Source organism: Hippocampus bargibanti, linkage group LG19 (genome assembly GCF_051943395.1).
Source record: "Hippocampus bargibanti isolate YZ-2025 linkage group LG19, ASM5194339v1, whole genome shotgun sequence".
NCBI classification, from domain to species: Eukaryota; Metazoa; Chordata; class Actinopteri; order Syngnathiformes; family Syngnathidae; genus Hippocampus; species Hippocampus bargibanti.
The window spans coordinates 11,755,526-11,778,197 of record NC_142752.1 but is presented as its reverse complement, the minus strand read 5'-3'; the positions used below and the strand labels follow the sequence as shown (position 1 = coordinate 11,778,197).

Here is a 22,672-nt window from a genome sequence, read left to right as displayed (position 1 = left end):
GCACACAAAGACAAACAACAGTCACTCTCACACTCATACCTAGGGACAATTTGGAGTGTTCAAACTGCCTGCCATGCATGTTTTTGGAATGTGGAAGGAAACCGGAGGACCCGGAGAAAACCCATGCGGACAAGGGAGAACATGCAAACTCCACACAGGAGGATGGAGCGGGACACGAACCGACGACCTCTGCACTGTGAAGCCGACGTGCTAACCACTCGACTACCAGGGCGCCAATAATAATAATAATAATACATTTCATGTACAAGCACCTTTCAAAACTCTCATTGTCACTTTACAATCACACGATAAGTTTTTCTGTGGGTGAGCAGCGGCAGCCACACGCGCCAGTGTTCACTCAACCCGGAAGTAACTCAAATATATAGAAACTAGCTAATATATAGCCACTAGATAGCTAATAGACAGCTAGCTAGGTAGCCGTATAACTAATAGATAGCCAGTTTGATAGTTAGTGAGCCAGTCAGATAGCTAATAGATAGCGAATAATTGCTGTTGTGCATACAGACGCTTCCCGCCTTACGAACGAGATTCGTTCCGAGCGGTCGTTCGTAAGGTGAATTTATTCGTAAGTTGCTTCAGTGCTATATTTTGTATGGAATGTATGTTAAGTCAAACACTGAATGAGGAAGTATAAAACACAGATGCTCTTCTTCTTTTCCTTTTGGCTTTTCCCTTCAAGTGGTCGCCACAGCGAATCAGTTTCCTCCATCTTCAGAGGTTTGATTCGCATGTCTGTTCTGGCCAGGCTTTTACGTCGGATGCCCTTCCTGACACAATCCGCTGTATTTATTTGATTGAAAAAAACAGATGCAATATTCAAAACAAACAAACAAAAAAACAAATCAGTGCATTTCTTTATTTCAGCTGTCTGGTCAGTCAAGGTGGAGCCTTAAAGGACAACCGACGTCACTTTTTTGTTCCCTAACTGACATCAGAAAAACATTTTATAGCATCTAAAATACCCAAAACACGCAGTATATTTTTAGTCAAATGCAAAACACCAATAAAAATGACTTAAAGTATCTAAAAAGTACTTACATTTAAAACCGGAAGTGGCCAGTTTCAGAAGGTCCCGCCCCCATGTTCGTGGTGTCACGGCAAGACGTCTTGCCTTGCTCGAGAATCAAAACAATGGCTTCAGATTCGGAGAATATGCTTTCTTGTTACTCATCCAATTATTAATATGATTCAAATAGTTCTGAAGAAGAAAGCATACATGTTTGCAATCGATTAAATAATTTATTCCGTGTCATTTTGAGGCATCAGGGGTGGGAAATGTCGCATCCAAAAAAAGGCAGAAAATGGCGACAAAGCCGTGTAAGGAATTAATCAGCCCCTTTCCACAGGATGATTAATTCCTTACATGGAGCTTTGTCGCCCTCTTCTGCCTCGTTTTGGTCCTATACGACGTTTTCAGACCAAAGTACTGTAAAATGCATTGACGTGATGGAAGGACTGCTACAATGTGTCCTTTTTCGGTCAGAGGCGTTCCTTCAGTGACGTAGGGTGAGAATTCGTCACCAATTCAAAAACAAGACTTCCGGAATATTCAGCGCGAGTCTTAAAACGTAATATATAGCTATATGCGGTGGAATCTTTGTAAAATACCCTCAGTAGAAGTCATTTTACAAATTATGGACACAACTTGTCCGCAGACGTCGGTTGTCCTTTAAGTAAAAATGATTTGACACGATGACTTATAGGCAGAACACAGTCATATGAGCTTCTGAAAAATCACACAATGAATCACTCTGTCCCCTCACGACACTTCCTCTTATGTTTAGAATTTTATCGAAGGACTCTCTAAAATTAAGCTAAATTTCAGCAGTGAGGCACAAAGCCCGGTTTGATTCTGCTGTCGCTGCTCGGAGTCAAGTTCTCGGGGACAAACAGCAGCTGGAAATTGGATGCCAATACTGAGAAAGACACAGAGGACAGACGGTCCCTCTCATCATGTTGGTATGTGTCACGAAGGCCTATTTTCCCTTGGCTCAAAGAACATGCTGCAGAGGTCCTAATATTTCCATTTATTGTAGTACAAGAGCTGGTGGCAGGAAGTGAGCGATCGGCTCTGATTCCTGGCTTTGTTCACTGTCTCAGCAATCCAGGAGAACCCCCCGCGTGTTGGACAGAGCGGGTTCAAGTCATGACGGAGAGATGAATAGTCACAGTCTTACTCGAGCATCCCTCGTCTTGACAGTATGAACCCCCTGAACGTGTCTTTTGTGATTAACTCGAGGCCAGCATGCACGTCACTGGCCCAGGCGCTGCTGGCATTCGCAATAACGCTGCAGGGCGCCCCATAAGTCCTCATAAGAGATGTTTCTGTGCGACGGCAGGGAGCTGAAATCAAAGAAGGACACTTACAATATAACAGAATGTATGCAGTTTGCATAAGCATTTACGAGACTATATGCGAATGTAAAGCTTTACAAAGCTCAAAAATAGAGTTTCAATAAAAAGAGTCAAAGCATTAAATTATAGCTGAAAGGAGACTTTCAGTTATAATTCAAAGGACATCCGACACCGTTTTTTTGTTTCCTAACTGACATCTGAAAAACGCTTTATAGTATCTAAAATACCCAAAACACGCAGGCTGATATTTTTAGTCAAATGAAAAACAGCATTACAAATGACTTAACTTGTCCAAAAATTACTTCAAAATAAAACTGGAAATGGCCAGTTTCAGAAGGTCCCACCCCCTTGTTGGTGACATCACGCCAGGATGTCTTGCCTTGCTCGAGAATCAAAACAATGGCTTCAGATTCGCAGAGGATGGTTTCTTGTTACTCATCCAGTTATGAATATGATTCAAATAGTTCTGAAGAGGAAAGCATACATGGTTGCAATCGATTAAAGAATTTATTCTGTGTCATTTTGAGGCACCTGAAGAGAAATGTAGCACCCACAATATGGCGACAAAGGTCCGTGGAAAGGGGCTGATTTTTCTCCTGGGAATTTTTGTCAGCGAATATCAAATAGTTGTTCGGTACAACACACGATTCACCATCGCGTTATTTATGTGTTTTCCTTCTAATTTCGCCATCAACACGGATCAAATAAATAAAAAACTAGCTGGCTAGCTGATAGATAGCCTGCCAGCCAGCCAATAGATAGCCAGCCAACTAGCTAGATAGCCATAGATAGCTAATAGATAGCCAGCCAGCTAACTAGCCAGCCAGCCACCTGATAGCCAATAGACAGCCAGCCAGCTAGCTAATAGATAGCCAGCTAACCAGCCACCAGATAGCTAGCGAGCTAGCATATGCATATTATAAACACAAGCATAAACACACAAATGAATACATAAATTTAAGAAATAAATAAAGACATACATACATAAATACACATATATAACAAATAAATAAACATACACAAATAAATACACCAATAAATAAATATAAAATAAATAAATAAATAAATAGACAAGAGCATATCAAATAATCTACTCTCATGGGATGTGATTTACACACTTTACATCCCAGTACAATCAAAACAAATTTCTGTTGCTGTGATTTATTGCATTCACACCAGGTCAAATTGCATTAGAAAAAAAATGTAGTAGTAAATTACCTTGATTAGGAAGTAAAGCATTGCACTGACAGATACAGAGTAAACGTGATTGTAGCTGTGAAAAAGTACCGTAACCTCCACACAATAAGGCACTCCGGAGTAGTGGGGCCTCGGTTTACGAACACCTTGCCTTACGAACTTTTAGATTTACGAACGTTAAATTTATGAAAATTAAAACTTTGATTAAGCACTACCTTTCGCGATACACACCCCCCACCACGGCTGGCGGTGTAATCTTCAGCGGAAGAACACCAAAGCACACGACCGAACAGCGCCCCAGCCGGCCTACCTTTCCACACCCCCGTTCTATGAGTGAACACGTCGATCGTCAACGATCCTTTTGCTGTTATGGGACCGAAAAAGACTCCACCACAGGCTCGTGTTCAGCCGAAGAAGACAAAACAAAATTACAGTTGTGGAGAAGGAGATCATTGAGAAACACGAATGAGGTGTGCGTTTGTAGCGTTATAGGTGTGCACCGTGGCTTTCATGTGAATCTCAGCCTGACACATTTCTCACGCTGTGTGTCACTTCCCTGTGAGTAACTTTATACTACCATTCTACAAATAAAGAGCCCGGTACCGATATGCTAAGTCCACCATTTCTACACAAAAGCGTTATTTATTCGATGCTTTCACGTGACTAATGACACAGAACTTGTTACATGCGAGTTGACAGCTGGGGCGGGTCGTCGCTCCCGACCTCCGCCAGCTGCTGTCAATCCCCTGATCACCGATACTGGGACATTTCAATGAGTCGCTGTCACCTCACCAGTGACATGATTACGACGCCTCGCGCCTCGCCAGTGTCTTAGACTTGCCAGCACAAGAATTTTCTTCGCCCGAGGTGATTGTTAGCCGCGATCGCGCAAGTTTGTTGCTTTCCGGGATCGCGAGTTTTCTCACCACCGCATGGTGAGACGTGGTGGACGGATCGCCCCCGCCTGCCTTCTTTTGTCGCGTCATTCTGGGTCCGTGGAATCATCGGACTCGCGCCTTTTGTTGTAATAAAATCTCTGCCAGCACCTACGTCTCTGCCGCCTGCTTAGGGATCCAACCCCTTTTATTAACGTTCCGACAAGTCAGCTATCCCTGTCACGCTCGGAACATGACAGTATTGTTTTGTTCAGCTGATAGAAAAGGCTTGGCATGATGTTACCCTTCGATCCTTGAAAGCAGCATGGAAGAATTTCTGATGTGCAGGCTTTTATTGAACAGTTCCATCCAGAAAAGACTGTGGCTATGAGAATCCTCAACATGATGAATGATAATGTGATGCCTCAGTTTCGTAAGACCTTACAAGTGAAAAAGCAACAGGTGTCAATTAAGAGCCATCAACGACCATCACAAATGTAAATAAATTGACTATTATACAATGCAGTGTATTTCTTTCATTACAATAGCACATTTATTATACGGTATGTAATAATAAGGTATGTTGTGTGTAGATTTAAGGCTTATTTAGTTGAAAATGATATTGTATGGAGACCTGGGAACGGATTATTCTCATTTTAATGGTTTCCTATGGGAAATAAATTTTTGGGATACACACTTTTCGCCTTACACACTCTGTCTGGGAACCAATTCAGTTCGTAAGCCAAGGCCCCACTGTATATGGTATACATTCAATAACTGGACTATTTTAAAACGGTTTTCATACATAGGGCCCATAAAATACAAGCCACAATAGTGGCTGCAGTTGCACTATACATCCACTAGATTGTGCTATGCTAAGAGGAATACAATACAGCCTTATAACTATCGCACTTTCACAACTGTTGCACCTGTAACAAAAGGGAAATTTCAAATGCTACGTCCAAGAAATCAGAATTTTGATTCATATATAAGGTGCATCAGTTTATAAGGCATATTTGAGAAAACAGAATAATGTCGCCACAAGGGGAAACAAGCCTGTGTCTTATTGTGCCGGTCCCAAGCCCGGATAAATACAGAGGCTTGTGTCAGGAAGGGCATCCGACGTAAAATGTTTTTGCCAAAACAAATTTGCGAATCAAACCTCTGAATCCCATACCGGATCGGTCGAGGCCCTGGTTAACAACAGCCGCTATTGGTACTATTGACCTTCAGGGTGCCGGTGGAAAATGGTCGACTCTTGGTCGAAGAAGGAGAGGAGGAAGTTGTGACCGGAGGAAAAGAGAGAAATGGAACACCAAGAGTATAGAACTAAGAGTAGGAACTTTGAATGTAGGAACAATGACAGGTAAAGGTAGAGAGGTGGTTGACATGATGCAGACAAGGAAGGTAGACATACTGTGCGTCCAGGAGACCAGGTGGAAAGGGAGCAAAGCTAGAAGCTTAGAAATGGAGTTGGGGTTATCTTAAGAGAAGTTTGTTAGGAATGTCTTAGAAGTAAAAAGAGTATCAGATAAAACGATGAGTCTGAAGCTAAAAATTTAAGTGTGGTGTGAAATGTTGTTTGTGGGTATGCCCCACAAGTCGGATGTGAGCTGGCGGAGAAGGAGACATTTTGGTTGGACATTGATGAAGTCATACAGAACATCCCAAGAAGTGAGAGGGTTGTAATCAGTGGAGACTTCAATGGACATGATCGGCACAGGAAAAAAAGATGATGAGGAGGTGATGGGCAGGTTTGGACTCCAGATGAGGAACGCTGAAGGACAGATGGTGGTTGACTTTGCGAAGAGAATGGAAATGTCTATTGTGAATACTTTCTTTCAGAAGAGACAGGAACATAGGGTGACCTATACGAGTGGAGGCAGAGGTACACAGGTAGACTATATTTTGTGTCAACACCACCATCTGAAGGAAATCAATGATTGCAAAGTAGTGGTTGGTGAGAGGGTAGTCAGACTGCATAAGTTGGTGGTCTGTAGGATGACGCTGGTAGTGAGGGAGATGAAGAATCCAAAGGCAGAAGTGAGGACAAAATGGTGGAAGTTGAAAAAGGAAGAGTGTTGCATGACATTTAGGAAGGAGGTAATACAAGAACTGGGTGGGCAAGAGGTCCTTCCAGATGACTGGCAGACTACAGCGAACATAATCAGAGAGACAGGTCGGAAAGTACTTGGTGTATCGAGTGGAAGAAAGGTAGATAATGAGACTTGATGGTGGACTGGGGAGGTGCAGGAGTGAATACAGAGAAAGAGGTTAGCAAAGAAGAAGTGGGACACAGAGAACGAACGAGAGTAGACCGAAGAGGAGGTTTATGGATGTTGTCAAAGAGGACATGAAGGTAGCTGGTATGAGAGAAGAGGATGCACAAAACTGGGTTAGATGGAGGACACTGATTCTCTGTGGCAACCCCTGAAGGGAAAAGCCGAAAGGAAAAGAAGAAGTTTGAGAAAACAGAATGATTTTAGGTGCATCCTATACTGCGAGAAATACGGCAAATCCAATATCAAAAGAAAGTCAAGATGTTTCTTTCTGGACATGAGTGAAGTGTGGATTAAGGAGCCTCTTGATATATCTCTGAAGTAATCAGTTCTCAATGCTAAAAATTATATTGTCTTACATGAATTCCGTGAGTCTGATGTGCCAGGGGAGGAAGCCCAGAGTGCTGTCGACGAGCCCAAACTTAACCACCAGCTCCGGATCTGGAACATTGCTTGACTCTGGAAAAACAACAAAGCGGCGCTTGTCTTGATTAGAGGACAACCGACACCATTTTTTTTGTTTCCTAACTGACATCAGAAAAACGTTTTATAGCATCTAAAAACCCAAAAAACGCAGGCTGATATTTTTAATCAAATGGAAAACAACAATAAAAATGTATTAAAGTGTCCCAAAACTGCCACAAAATGAGCTCGGAACTGGGTAGATTCAGAAAGTCCCGCCCCCTTGTTCATGCCCTTCTCCTTCACAAACTGCCTTGCTCCAGAATCAAAACAATGGCTTCAGAGAGTTCAGATTTGGAGAAGATGCTTTCTTGTTACTCATCCAGTTCTGAAGAGGAAAGCATAAATGTTTACAATCGATTAAAGTCCTTCCGTATCAATTCCAGCCGTCTGGACTCCAATGTAGCGCCCGCCCAGAAAATGCACAAGATGGCGCACAAGCTTCGTTGGAAATGGGCTGATTTGTCCGCCCACAATTTGTGTAAACTTCCACCTTCTTTAAGCGCATTACCGCAATTGGCTGCGACACACAACAATTCACCATTGCGTTATTTATGTGTTTTCCTTCTAATTTCGCCATCAAAACGATGTTTTCAGATGAAAAAAAGTACGCAAAATGCATTGTGTGTCGCTTTCTCGGTCAGGGGCGTTCTGAATGTGACGTCACGTCAGGCATCGTCATCAACTCGACAAGACTTCCTGAATATTCAGCACAAGTCTTAAAAAGTAAAATATAGCTATATGCGGTGGAATCTTAGTAAAATGGGCTCAGTTGAAGTCATTTGAAGTCATTTTACAAATCATGAACCCAAATTGTCCGGAGATGTCAGTTGTCCTTCAAGCATCAAGGGATGCCATTTCACAAGGTTTTGAAAATTTGGGAGAAATTGCTCCAGGTAGTAGAAAGTAGAGGTAGTAGAGAGTAGAGAACATGTAAGTTCCCTCATCCCTGTTGATGGTCCTTGGTTACATGCTCTCTACTACCTGGAGCAGTATTCTGAAGGGACGAATGGACAGCGGGGGGCATGACTTGCCTGTCAGATCTGACAGGTAGGTCACACCCTCATAGCAACACCAGCTGAAAAAGGCGCGTCACAACAACATCCGTGAAACTCTGACGAAGGCGGAAGTAGACGCAGAAACATGTCAGGTATTTGAACACCGACAATACACTGTCTGTAAGATAAGAATCTATTTTAAATTAGATATCAAGTAGACAGGATGAACTCAATACAACTATTACGTATAAAAAGGTGTAAGTTTACACAAATTCCCAGCGGACAAATCAGCCCATTGCCAAGGGAGCAGAGCAGTCAACCAGCAGAGGCGAACGAGGAAGCTAACCAGAGTTAGCGATTCAGTGCTTGGCGTTTGATGCATGTTTACTCATTTAGTCAAATTGCATGCTAACTGTGAGCTCACCTGGTGAAAGAGAGCAATCGCCATATTAGTGGAGCAAATCGATCGTACCAACATCCACTTTCCACCGTGTCATTTTTTACTCTGGAGCGCTGTCAGAGTTTTCTCTCTGGTCTGGACATCTGATGTTCATGTGGCGGTCTCCTTTGTGTGTGTGTGCGTAAAACCCACCCCTCTGTCTTCTACCACAGATTTTAACCAATCACCGGCGGCTTTACGGCTATGATAAGCGGCTTTATATACTGGACGAAAGGCATCTTGTCCGCCATCTTGTGCATTTTCTGGGCGCTACATCGGAGTCCAGATCTTCACCGGTTTCATCGCTTGCAGACAGCTCGAATTGATACGGAAGGACTTCTTAAATCAATTGCAAACATTTATGCTTTGAGTAACAAGGAAGCATCTTCTCCGAATCTGAACTCTCTGAAGCCATTGTTTTGATTCTTGAGCAAGGCAGTTTGTGAAGTATCCTGACGTGACGTCACGAACAAGGGGGCAGGACTTTCTGAAGCTCCAAAGTTTTGAGCTCATTTGTGGCAGTTTTGGGACACTAAGTCATTTTTATTGGTGTTTTGCATTTGACCAAAAATATCAGCCTGCGTGTTTTGGGTATTTTAGAGGCTATAAAACGTTTTTCTGATGTCGGTTAGGAAACAAAAAAATGGTGTCAGTTGTCCCTTAAACAACCTCAATGGAATCGCAGTTCATATTTGCTGTGCTGCTTGTCATGAACACATACACGCACATGCACGCACACGCACACATACACCCACACAAATAAAAAAAATGGAGAACTAACAATTCAGAACATTATTCAGAACAGATTTCCAGAACGTGAACGAGATTGCCCCCCTTGACTCCTTCAACTTCCTGGTACTTTGCATCCTCTTCAGCATATCTTGTTGAGTAATGACATCGGATTTCTTGAGCACTGCAACGTCCTCTGTGCATTCCACACATGTCTGTGTACGGATGTGCTTGAAAAAAAAAGTCTCCCGTTTTTCTTGTTCATGGCTGTTCTCCTCACCAACCTCTCTCTTTAATGTGTGTGCGTGTGGAGGGGAAGACAACTAATGATCCGTGAGTTTTTGAGCCCCCAATGTAGAGTCGATATTCACACAATAAACTCCTGAATGTGGTAGTGGCAATTTATTCTTTCAACAACTGCTCTCTAAAATCACGAGTGCATTTCTTCAAATGTTCCTGGTACTTGTGCTGATTTTCACCAGAGCTCATTTTGAGTCCCATAAGCATTCTCTGCGGCGCAATTAATTATTTACACCTTGCTGCGAGGAAGCTAGGCGAAGGCAATGTTTTTTTTTTCACAGATGGAAGTAGATGGTCTGATTTAGAACTGGGAATGGATGAATAATATGTTTTAGAATGTATAAATAAAAAGACATGCTTTTCATTGATGTGGTGAAAAGGCAGAGACTGTGCCACTCATCGCTCAACTTCAATGGATTGTGCATTAAATCAACTTCCCCATTCCACTCTCTCCATCATAGGCGGAGGCATTGTCACGTGTCACAGGACATGGTAAATGCATGTTCCAGACACACGCTCACGACAACGAAGCGTTACCTCGGAGCATTGTGTCGAGCATAGACACGGTGATGTCTTTGGAGCTCCTCTCTTTGTTTTCCACAGAGCGACAGAGTTGCTGTGCAGCCTCAACGATCCTCTGCTTGCCATCTTCCGGGGACAGTACCTTCACCGAGGGTCTGCATGACAGCACTGAAATGCACAAATAGCTTCCAATTGAAGGGACGACTACATTCTGATATGCAAGTATAGTGATACCTTGGCTTACGAACTTAATTGGTTCCCAGACAGGGTGTGTAAGGCGAAGTGTGTATCCAAAAAATTAATTTCCCATAGGAAACCATTAAAATGAAAATAATCCGTTCCCAGGTCCCCATAAAACATAATTTTCTACTTTCTAATTTTATAACCCTTAAAACTACACAAAATCGACCTTATTTTATGTCTAATAAATGTGCTATGTTATTATAATTAAAGAAATAAACTGTACTATATAATAAAGTCATTTTATTTACCTTTGTGATGGTCGATGGCTTGATGGAATGGAGTGGCCGGTTTCATCAGTATTAAACACTTGATGAGGAACGTAGCCTTCTTTTTTTCACCATCTTGAGGAATGATCCTTTGTCGGTGCTTTCTCTGCGATAATTTTACCTTGTTCCTCATCAATTGTGTTCTGTTTAGCTGGGTAGATAGCTTTTTGCATCAAGTGTACAGATGGCTTGTGCGGGTTTTTTTGTGGAGCCTGACTGATGGGAATTTTAACCTTGCAATCTACACTCTGCCTTTGAACTATCAAAGTTGAAACAAGTCCAAATTTCACCTATCCATTTTCTCACTCTCTGTCTGTCGTCTGCCTGTCTCTTTAATGTTTACCCCCCCCCCCTCACTGCTGCGTTCTTGACCAATCACGTGGCTTTAACCGAAGACTGGGGGCGGGGAAGAGAGGACAAAAAAAAAGTCGGCTGACATTTTCTTTTTGGAGAACGGCCTCACTCTCTCTCTCTCTCTCTCTCTCTCTCTCTCTCTCTCTCTCTCTCTCTCTCTCTCTCTCTCTCTCTCTCTCTCTCTCTCTCTCTCTCTCTCTCTCTCTCTCTCTCCCTCTCTGTCTGTCTGTCTGGAACCAACCCCTCACAGCTGCGTTCTTGACCAATCACGTGGCTTTAACCGAAGACTGGGGGCAGAGAATAGAGAACAAAAATGAGTCGGCTGCCATTTTCTTGTTAGGAGAACAGGCTCGTTCGCAACGACACATCACTTATTGTAGTGCTCCGTTTGTATCCCGAAAAATAGTTTGTATGCCAAGGTAAACATTTCATAAATGTAGCGTATGTAAACCGAGAACTTTGTAAACCAAGGGGTTCGTAAACCGAAGTATCACTGTAAATGTAGTAAACAATTAGCTTCAGTCCCTGGAAATTTCACCAAGCCCCCCAAAATCCATTCCAATTTTCCGAATGAAACCATGTCCCAAGTTCCAAACACAAAAATATGGCCCGTAACAAAGAGTACAATCAGCGCTTTGTGTAGATAAACGCGATGAGTAAAATTAGCACTTTGCTGAACATTTTGAGGAAACCCCCACCCAAAAAACAATGCCATTTTTATGGACATGTTTATGAGGTTAATACTGAACATCCTCATTCATTCATTGTCTGAACTTATTTTATCACCACTAGGGTCATGGTGGGGTACTAGAGCCAATCCCTGCTGTCTTCGAACTGGTTGACAGCCAAACGTAGGACACACAGATAACAAACAATCATTCGTGGTCAATTGGAGTGTTCAATCAACCTACCAGCCATGTTTTTGGAATGCGGGAGGAAACCGGAGGACCAGGAGAAAATCCAGCAAAGTACGGGAAGAAGATGCAAATTCCACACAGATATGGCGGAAGCTGGAATTTGAACCTGGTACCCCTACACTGTGATGTCAACGCTAACCACTCGACTTCCAAGCTGTCACAATGGTGCATTTATACCTTTGGTGCAGCCGCCCCCACTTTCAAAGCAGATAACTTTACAACCAAGTAAGCTCGAAATAAACTTTTTTTCTGATGAAAGAAGAGAGTCTAGGGCAGGGGTGTCCAAAGTCAGTCCTCGAGGGCCGCTGTCCTGCCTGTTTTCCAGCTCTCCCAGGAGCACACACCTGATTCAAATCATCAGGACCATTTTGATGCTGCTTCAGAGCTGGCTGATGAGCTGATCATTTGAATCAGGTGTGTTGCTCCTGGGAGAGCTGGAAAACAGGCAGGACAGCGGCCCTCGAGGACCGACTTTGGACACCCCTGGTCTAAGGTGTCTACGCTGCATTGACTGTTTATGTAGTCCTAACATTCAATATTCTGTGGGTCCTGCAATTTAGTGACAATGACAAAAACCCTGACACTGGAGTGGACACATATTTGCACATCGTCTAGCAGTGAAGGAGTTAACAGTGTCTGAATCTTTTTTTTTGCCTTCTTAAGTCCACGCTGTCTCTCTTAAGTAATAAAAAAAACACAAATAAAATAAATACAAATACAAATAAAAGTACAAGTACAAATACAAATAAAAACAACAACAACAACAATAACAACAACACGTCTGTGTAAGCTCTCAGTCATACAGGAGTGGTCCATCGATGAAAAGATTTCTTCAGCCGTCATCTGTACTTCTTTGAAGGTGTCGGACGTTTCGCTTCTAATCCAAGATCTTCAGCGAACTAAAGTCTTACTGGTAGTATCGGCCCTATATATATATATATATATATATATATATATATATATATATATATATATATATATATATATATATATATATAGTACAGGTGACAGCTGAAGAAACCTTTTCATCAATAACAATAACAATAATAATTCCAATAATAATAATACAATGATACCTTGGCTTACGAACTTAATTGGTTCCCAGACAGAGTGTGTAAGGTGAAAAGTGTGTATCCCAAAAATTAATTTCCCATAGGAAACCATTAAAATGAGAATAATCTGTTCCCAGGTGCCCATAAAACATAATTTCCTACTTTCTAATTTTCTAAGCCTTAAAACTACACAAAATATACCTTATTTTATGTATAATAAACGTGCTATAGTATTATAATTAAAGAAACTGTACTGTGTAATTCATCGATGGACCACTCCTGTATGACAGAGCTTACAGACGTATGAAGAACTGTTCGTAAATTGAAGCATAACTGTATATAAACTATTTGTTGCTGTTTTTAAACGGTTACGTTGAATAATGAACGTGACATGAGAAATCAGACCAAAAATCTTAGTCTACCACTAGAAACAAGGGTCAACTGCCACTATTCTTCTAAATTTTGAGAATAGTCAGAATTCACACTTTAAAGTCAGAATCCTCACTTAAAAGTGAGAATTCCGACCTTATCCTCAGAACTCTGACTCAGTTTTGACTTTAAAGTCAGAGTTCTGAGGATAAGGTCGGAATTCTCACTTTAAAGTGAGAATTCTGAATTCAAAGTCAGAATTCTAAAGTCTTTGAAGTCAGAATTCCCAAGTCTTTAAAGTCAGAATTCTCAGTTTAAAGTCAGAATTCTCAGTTCTAATTCAGAATTCTCAGTTTAAAGTCAGAATTCTGACGTTGAAGTAAAAGTAAGGCGCTTAAAAATGAAATGTATTATTATTATTACCATTTGCTAACTATTTGCTATCTGGCTGGCTATCTACCCAAGTATCTGTTGACAATTGATTGGCTGGCTAGCCAGCTTTCTATCGATTTAAGTTACTTCCGGGTTGAGTGAACGCTGGCGCTTGTGGCTGGCGCTGCTCACCCACAGAAAAACTGATCCTGTGACTCTAAAGCGACCTTGGGAGTTTTGGAAGGCGCTTGTAGGTGAAATGTATTATTATTATTATAAATTTTACTTCATTGTTGTCAATGGCCATTTGATAAGTAGCACGAGTTGTGTGCTGATCAACATTGCAACCCTTAGCCCATACGGTCGAACTGAACAGGAACACAGGGACTTTGGCCAGCAAAAAGCAAACCCGACAAGTTGAATCATGTGAGAAGACTGACTGCAGCTACTCGGCACTCTCCTCCGTACAGATTTTCAATCAAGGTTAAAAAAAATGAATTTTTGACACATCAGTGAATTAGTGTGGAAATATTGAATAAAGAAACCAGCAATTCTCACCAGACTCGTCAAAACACTACAAAAAACTCTGGATATTTGCTCTGAACAGTCACACATTGGTGCTGTGCCAATTGATGCGGGTGTCCTATATCAAAGGTTGGACTGAGGACAAACAAAACAGGCAACCAAGATCACATTGTTGATACCAGTTACACTATTGCTCTTCCGTTGAATTAAATCCAGGCTAGATCAGAGCACAGATTCAAACCATCATTGGCAACCCGAACTGAGCTGAACTGAGTGGCTAGAATTTAAGTCACTGTATTTTCCACACTATAGCCACAAAGAGACATATTTCTTCTTGTGCCGGTCCCAAGCCCGGATAAATACAAAGGGTTGTGTCAGGAAGGGCATCCGACGTAAAAGCTTGGCCAAAACAAACATGCGGATCAAACCTCTAAAGATGGAGGCCACTGATTTGCTGTGGCGACCCCTTGAAGGGAAAAGCCAAAAGGAAAAGATGAGATTTTCCACACTAACAGGTGCTTCGGATTATAAAACACACCCTTGATATATGGACTATTTTATAACCGTTTTCATGTAGTGATACCTCATCTTACGAATGCTTTAGCTAATGAAATTTTCCCCTTACCAACATTAAATTCGCAAGAATATAATGTTGGCATACGAACTAGTTTTCGGAAAACACAAGGAGAACCACAATGTTCAATGAACATGTTGGCACAGGAAACAAAGATGATGATGAGGTGATGGGCAGGTTTGGACTCCAGATGAGGAACGCTGAAAGGCAGATGGTGGTTGACTTTGCTAAGAGAATGGAAATGGCTATTGTGAATACTTTCTTTCAGACGAGACAGGAACATAGGGTGAACTATAAGAGTGGAGGCAGAAGTACAGAGGCAGAAGTACACAGGTAGACTACATTTTGTGTCAACGGCGCCATCTAAAGTATATCAGTGACTGCAAAGTAGTGGTTGGTGAGAGTGTAGCCAGACAGCATAGGTTGGTGGTGTGTAGGATGACGCTGGCAGTGAGGAAGATGAAGAAACCAAAGGCTGAAGTGAGGACAAAATGGTGGAAGTTGAAACAGGAAGAGTGTTGCATAACATTTAGGAAGGAGGTAAGACAAGCACTGGGTGGGCAAGAGGTCCTTCCAGATGACTGGCAAACTACAGCGAACATAATCAGAGACACAGGTCGGAAAGTACTTGGTGTATCGAGTGGGAGAAAGGTAGATAAGGAGCCTTGGTGGTGGAATGGGGAGGTGCAGAAGTGTATACAGAGAAAGAGGTTAGCAAAGAAGAAGTGGGACACTGAGAGGACGGACGAGAGTAGACAGCAGTATAAACGGTTAAAGCATGGTTAAAGTGAAGTTGGCAAAGGCCAAACAAGAGGCCTATGATGACTTGTATGCTCGGCTGGACAGCAAGGAAGGCAAGACTGATCTTTACAGGTTGGCGAGACAGAGAGACAAAGATGGTAAGGACCTGCAGCAGGTTCGGGTGATTAAGGAGATGGCAATGTATTAACAGGTGCCAGTAGTGTGATGGCAAGATGGAAGGAGTACTTTGAAGAATTGATGAATGAGGAAAATGAGGAGGAACAAAGCGTAGAAGACCTGACTGTGTTGTGAGGTGTGCTGTCGGTGTGACGGAGGAATTTGAGGTGGAGGTGGGACTCCACCAGGGGTCAGGTCTGAGCCTCTTCTTATTTGCTATGGTGATTGACAGGCTGACAGACGATGTTAGCCAAGAATCTCCTTGGACCATGATGTTTGCAGATGACATTGTGATCTGTAGCGAGAACGGGGAGCAGGTGGCGGAGGGAGTAGACTGTGCTGAGCGGTTGCGCCTTTTCGGCAGCATGTATATGCCAGTACTGTTTTTGAATGGGAGGAATGTCTGTGCCATTCGACTGCCATCGCTGGACACCAAAGGGGCCATTGTGCTTTTTTGCGCCTGTAATAGGCAGCATCTTCACAGCCCCGCTTTGTTCAGCGGAAAGGTCAGTGCTGTTGGACAGTCTGCGGCTGGATGGATGCATGGCTTGAGGAACCCGCGATAAGAAGAAAGGAGCGTCAGCGCAGAGCGCCGATGCGTATGTGGAACTGTTGCGGCTTGGAATTGAAGCAGATTTATGTGGAACAGGAGATGTGAGACAATCTCTTTTCGTCAATGGATGCTACAGCTGCGTGTTTGCTTTCAACATTTAGCTTGTAGTCGACATGCACATTCCACCATGATGTCCCTGATCCACTGGTGGAAAGACGCTTTGATCCTCTCCTCTTCCATCTAGAACTGCTTCATGTCATCACAAAGAGGGTACAGCAAGTCCTGAAGAATGAATGTCTCTCTGTGTCTTTGTTTTGTCATATTGTCTCTATGCTGTCATATTATTTGTTATTTAGTTTTTTTTGTTCTTTTGACTTCAAGACAGCGCCGCGAGAGTGGCTGCCTTTCCAGCAGCTCATGTATTTTGTTTTTCTACTTTCATTCCTTTCATCACTTTCATCACAAGGTTAAAATTCCCACTGTGAGACTAATAAAGGCATATCCAATACCCAATCCAATATCAGTCGCAGCAAGACGGAATATACGTGTGTGAATGAGAGGGATCCAAGTGCAAGAGTGATGCTACAGGGGAAAGAGATAAAGAAGGTGGAGGATTTTAAGTACTTGGGGTCAACTGTCCAGAGCAATGGAGAGTGTGGAAAAGAGGTGAAGAAGCGTGTCCAGGCAGGCTAGAGCGGCTGGAGAAAAATGTCAGGTGTGATGTGTGATAGAAGGGTTTCAGCTAGGATGAAAGGAAAAGTGTATAAAACAGTGGTGAGACCAGCCATGATGTTTGGACTGGAGACAGTGCCACTGAAGAAAAGACAGGAAGCAGAGCCGGAGGGAGCAGAGCTGAAGATGTTGAGGTTTTCTTTGGGAGTGACCAGGTTGGATAGGATCAGGAATGAGTACATTAGAGGGACAACTCATATTAGAGGCTTTGGAGAGAAAGTCAGAGAGGCCAGACTGAGATGTTTTGGACATGTCCAGAGGAGAGAGTGACTATATAGGCAGAAGGATGCTGAACCTTGAACTGCCAGGCAGGAGACCGAGAGGAAGACCGATTAGGAGGTTTATGGATGTGGTCAAATAGTACATGAAGGTAGCTGGTGTGAGAGAAGAGGATGCACAAAACCGGGTTAGATGGAGGACATTGATTTTCTGCAAATTGGCGTTCTCGCGTTTATTATGTTAAAGTCATTAGAAGTGCCTTGGACGCTGGGTAAGAGAGGACAGGAATTTCATCTGTGCTGTATGTCACGCATATTAGCATACTTGACAATAAAGCTGACTGAGATTTTTTTTTCTTTATCAAGTGTATACTTACTTTTGCCGTTTTGGGACCGAAAAAGAACCCACCACAGGCTCGTGTAAAGCCGAAGAGGACACACAAGAAAATAACGGTCGAGCAGAAGGAGATCATCAAAAAACACGAACGAGGTGTGTGTTTGTGTGACTTAGCGTCCCAGTACCAGTTTGCTAAGTCGACCATTGCTATGTGTGGCTAAGAATGTTTCTGTGTTGTCTAAGCAATGGTCTCAGGCAATAGAAGAGGTTGAAAAACTTCTGTTGATTTGGATTCATGAAAAGCAGCTAGCAGGGGACAGTGTGAGTGAGGGTATTATCGCAGAGAAAGCACGGCAACTTCACTTGGATATCACCAAGACATCAATATCCATCACAAAGGTAAATAAAACGACTCTTATACAGTAGTGTGTATTTCTTTATTTACAATACAATAGCACATTTATTATACGTAAAATAAGGTATATTTTGTGTAGTTTTAAGGCTTATTTATTAGAAAATTATGTTTTATGGGGATCTGGAAACGGATTTTTCTGGTTTATTGTGGGAAATAAATGTTTGGCAGACAAACTGTTTGCCTTACACACACTTTCTGGGAACCAATTAAGTTCGTAAGCCGACGTATCACTGTATAGGTACATGCCTGCTTTATAAGGCACATAGTATAGAACAGGGGTCGGGAACCTATGGCTCGCGAGCCATATATGGCTCTTTTGATGATTGCATATGGCTCGCCGATAAATATTACATATTATAAAACATATTGTCATTTTTTTCGTCGTTCATTTCCCGTTGGGGCTGCAGTTGGCGGAAAGCGCAATTTTGATTGGATGACACTGACCTAGAATGGCCGAAAGCGCCATGTTGATTGGATGATAGTGGCCGTCATGTTGAAACAGGTAAACGCCCCTTTAAATGAGCCCAACTTGTGCACTTCAGCCTGAATGCACCGGAGTGTTAGAGGAGAGAAAATGTTCTGATTCTAATTTGCAATGAAACAATACCATCGATGAAACAGTCGAATGTCAGTGACATTTTAACAAGCCCCATGTTAACGTTAGCATTGACATACTTCTGCGAGAAGTAGATTGCAGATAGCAAGTGTGGAAGCTTATGAGCCGTGTGCAGGCTAGCTAGCAGTAACTTCGCCTCTGGAGCGGCAAATTGAATTTCATTCCGATCGTTTTCCTGGATTTTTACCAAACACGAGGAACGGAAAACCATCCATGTTAACCGTGAGTTCTATCACAAAGTTATTTTAAATAATACATTCTGATATTTTGTTGAAAAGTGGCCGCGCGTGTGTGTGCGCGTGAGCGTTTGTATGTGCGCGCGCGCGTGGCTCTCGGTGAAAAACATTTCTAAATATTTTACTTTTATGGCTCTCTTAGTCAAAAAGGTTCCCGACCCCTGGTATAGAAGCTACAAGAAAAATAATAGCACTATGCATCCACTAGGTGTGGCTAAAATAAAGGGATTAGAGCAGGTGTAACAATGGACAAGAAACAAACACAAATAGCATTACAAAACAATCAATGAAAGACAAAAGTTACGAACAAAATTGATCCACCAAACAGGCTCACATCCACAAAGGGATAAACATCCTTCGAAATCTTGCTGGTCTTCTTTCTTTGTTTGGTCACTAGTTAACTGCGCTTCTGGGATTACTGTATATTTATTTCATAATGGCTGCGCTGAATTCGGACAGTAGTGGTTTTTTTTTTTTTTTTTTTTAGTGTGATGGGGAATGCACATGTAAATTAGTGTCAGGCAGAACGCTGGAAGGTGACAACCGGTTCCTGCTTATAATCAATACGAGATGGCATTTGACCACTCACCACGAAACAATTTCAAGAGAGTTGCGCACTGTTGGCTTTTGAGAAAATTGAATGTGCCTTATTTTCTCATGAGCGCCTAGAAGCAGTCATTCATGCCTTAGTCACATCTGGCTCGATTACTGTAATGTGCTTTACTTTGGAGTCAGACAATCCTCCATGAAGCATCTCCAGCTGGTCCAGAATGCTGCTGCTCGCCTCTTGACTGGTACTCGTAAGAGGGAACACATAACACCTACTCTGGCTTCACTGTCTCCCTATACATTTTAGTGTTCTTTTCAATATCTTATTATTTGTTTTTAAATCTTTAAATGACCTCGCTTTTCCTTACATCTCCGAGCTTATTCATCCCTACGCATCTTCCCGGCGCCTCAGGTCTGCTGACCAGACATTAAACTAATCGGAGGCTCAGAAGGGCTCAAGTCTTTTCCGTTGCTGATCCCACTCTCTGGAATGACCTGCCATTAAACATTCGGTATTGTATTATAGTGCAGAAAATAGGGCACATGATCCCGAGTTTACAAGTGCATATACACAGAGAGAGATTTACAAAGTCACAGTGACCGAAATGACGAAACATCTCATTTCTCCTTTGACCTTTTGAGTTATTTAACTTTCCCCTCGAGTATGTGACGAAATAAAACTTGTGTACACCATTACATAATCCAGCATATCACCATCAGGTCACTGAAGCAGCTTGACAGATGCGTAGAGCGCTTACCATTGTTATGTGGTTTGTCGGCACAATCACTAAGAAACTCCACATTATATTTGGATCCCTCTGTACCGAGTAGGTGCTGTTGTTGTATCAAAATCACCTCAAGTAGACGGGAGTTGTTCTTCCTGAAAATACCTGAAACAAAAAAAAAACGGAAACAAAATACAGTAAAGTCTCGTTATATCGATATTCAAGGGAGTCCGAAAAAATATCGATATAACCGGGACTATCGATATATCCGACCCTATTTGCATGTAATTTTCTCCGTGCGTGCATAGAAATAGTATCGATATAACCGGGACTATCGATATATCCGATATCGATATAACGAGACTTTACTGTAAGTGCGACAATATGACAACAGTGTCACCACAACATTTAGAAAATACTGTATGAGTGATTGCATAATTCCGATGAAGGTATGACAACATCTTGTTTTCATAAACTAGGTTGATCCTCAATTTGCATATTCTAAAATAGTGTTCAATTCACATTATGGGATGCAACTTGTTTGTATGATGTCCAACCTCGGCAAACTGCAACATGAAGCATCGTAGCGATTTGAAAGAGTCAGCTTGGAGATGTGATGACTGAGTAACATCAGCAAGTCGAGTTAAAATAAACGAGTGTACTAACTTAGGTTGAGTTGTTGCAGTTCGCAAACCACACTCTAAACTGTGCTTAATTTCAGGTGGTTGATAACCAAATATAATGCATTTCAAATTGAAAATTGACATCTTACTGAATACAAAACAACTGATAGGGGGGGAAGCTAAAAATGTCATTACCTGTGTTTATTCAGTGTCTTTTTAGATTTTGAATGAAGCTACAAATCTCAGTGCCAGTGAGAATAATGTTTCAGTTTAAATACATTTACAGTGGAATTGCTGTTGGTTTGTATTGTATTCAATCAGAATAGAACCCATATATTGTTTATTTTCCACTGACTTGTATCAAAATCACTAATGACTAAAAAAAACTGACTAATAAAATGACTAATATAGATAATTTTGAATTAAAACTACCGCCCGAAGACAGCTAGAATAGGATCAACAACACCCACGACCCTCCTTAGGATAACCGGCTTGGATATAGAGGAAGAATTTGAAGTTAGGTGTTCTATCATCTCCTTGACTGATGTTTGGCGTTTTTGGTTTGTTATCTTTTCATTATTGTTATGCATCCAATCTCTGACAAGCCTACTCTCACTACATTAACTAGGCAGGTATAATACCGATTGTCGAATTCGGAATTTTGGTATTGCAATTGACTCAATAGAGCCCACTAACTGTACTGAGGCTCATTTATCTGACATAACTCTACACTCATTTTGACCTCATAGGAGAAACCAAGATTGGAGAAGATTAAATGTGGAGTTCACTACTGCATTACATCTTTGCAAAAGCAATCAGTCAGATAAAAATTACCACGGATTATATGAGTGTATCTTTGAAGATAGGATTAGAAATCTATGTGCATAGTAGTTCCGTTGAGTTAGGTGTATATTTACCGTGATTATCATAGATGCTGACATAGGATATACCAACAGCCATACACCAGACAACCAGGTTGGCAATGTCCGTGTAGCTTGGCTCCTCTTCTGCAACCAACAGGCCGATGTGGCTCGGCAACTTCTCCAGAGACCTGCCATCAGTCATCCACCGGTGTCGGCCATGAGAAAGGCTATTTTCATTTCCGGTCGTTCGCCGAGCGTCCAGGTTTAACTTTCCTCGGTGTTCCGGGAAGCCAGCAATGGACATCGGAAGGAGGAAAGTGGCAATCGCTCGCTCCCACAATCGTCCCTTCCAGTTCCGAAGCCAGGAGACGAGTGCTCTGTTGCTATGGAGGAGGAACAGCAAGAGCCGCCACAGTGAACTGTACAACAGTGCCATAAATGTCATTGACTAATTCTAAAACGGGTCGTGGTATTATGTGCGCGGTACACGTCAATTATGTCTCATGTAAATTGCCTATCAAATCCGTGTCGATGTCACCCGCCTGCCGCCATCTTGCTTTCTCTCAGACAACCCCTGACCTCTGAACCCTCGGCGTGATTACACGTAACTCGCGGATTGGTTAAAATGACTGTGACGTCGAACGCAAATGAGTGTTTCCTGCACTTTAAATTTCACGTTTCCCCCATTTGGATCAAATTAACGTTTGTTCACAGCTATACAGTATATTATACAATACAATAAACTGTACAGCATGTAGTAAGTACTGCATTAGATTCATAAGATTCCTTTTGTATTCCAAACATATGCATTTTGTGTTAATCGCCCAAGAGGAGGATTTTTCCCACCAATTTCCATCCATCCTTTCATCCATGCATGCATCAATATCTATTCCGAGGTCCAATCCCTCCTTAAAAGTACAGTTAAAGTTAAATACAGTGACAGTAACAATGTTAAAGACACACACGCACGACTGACTGTAAACACATCTTTTTTCCACAAGTGTCAAAAAGTGAATCTCAACAATTATAGTATCGTGC

General features: G+C 42.1%; 1 protein-coding gene across 1 annotated transcript; it reads right to left on the bottom strand.

The window, feature by feature from the left end:
• Positions 1–863: 863 nt before the first annotated feature.
• nus1 (NUS1 dehydrodolichyl diphosphate synthase subunit) lies at positions 864–22,203 on the bottom strand. Its single transcript, XM_089021927.1, has 5 exons — positions 21,689–22,203; positions 20,182–20,313; positions 10,193–10,345; positions 7,087–7,186; positions 864–2,364 (listed from the first exon to the last, which is right to left on the bottom strand). The coding sequence occupies exons 1-5, from the start codon at positions 22,077–22,079 to the stop codon at positions 2,274–2,276; spliced, it is 867 nt and encodes a 288-aa protein (XP_088878053.1). The 5' UTR covers positions 22,080–22,203; the 3' UTR covers positions 864–2,273.
• Positions 22,204–22,672: the final 469 nt, after the last annotated feature.

What these genes read in the sequence shown, in the direction of transcription:
- nus1 (XM_089021927.1), bottom strand. Translation starts at nt 22,079, where the DNA reads ATGACATTTATGGCACTGTTGTACAGTTCACTGTGGCGGCTCTTGCTG. An exon ending in CGACAAACCACATAACAATG is followed by an intron (nt 10,346 to 20,181) that starts GTAAGCGCTCTA and finishes TGTGCATTTCAG; the next exon opens with TGCTGTCATGCAGACCCTCG. An exon ending in GCTCGACACAATGCTCCGAG is followed by an intron (nt 7,187 to 10,192) that starts GTAACGCTTCGT and finishes TTGTTTTTCCAG; the next exon opens with AGTCAAGCAATGTTCCAGAT.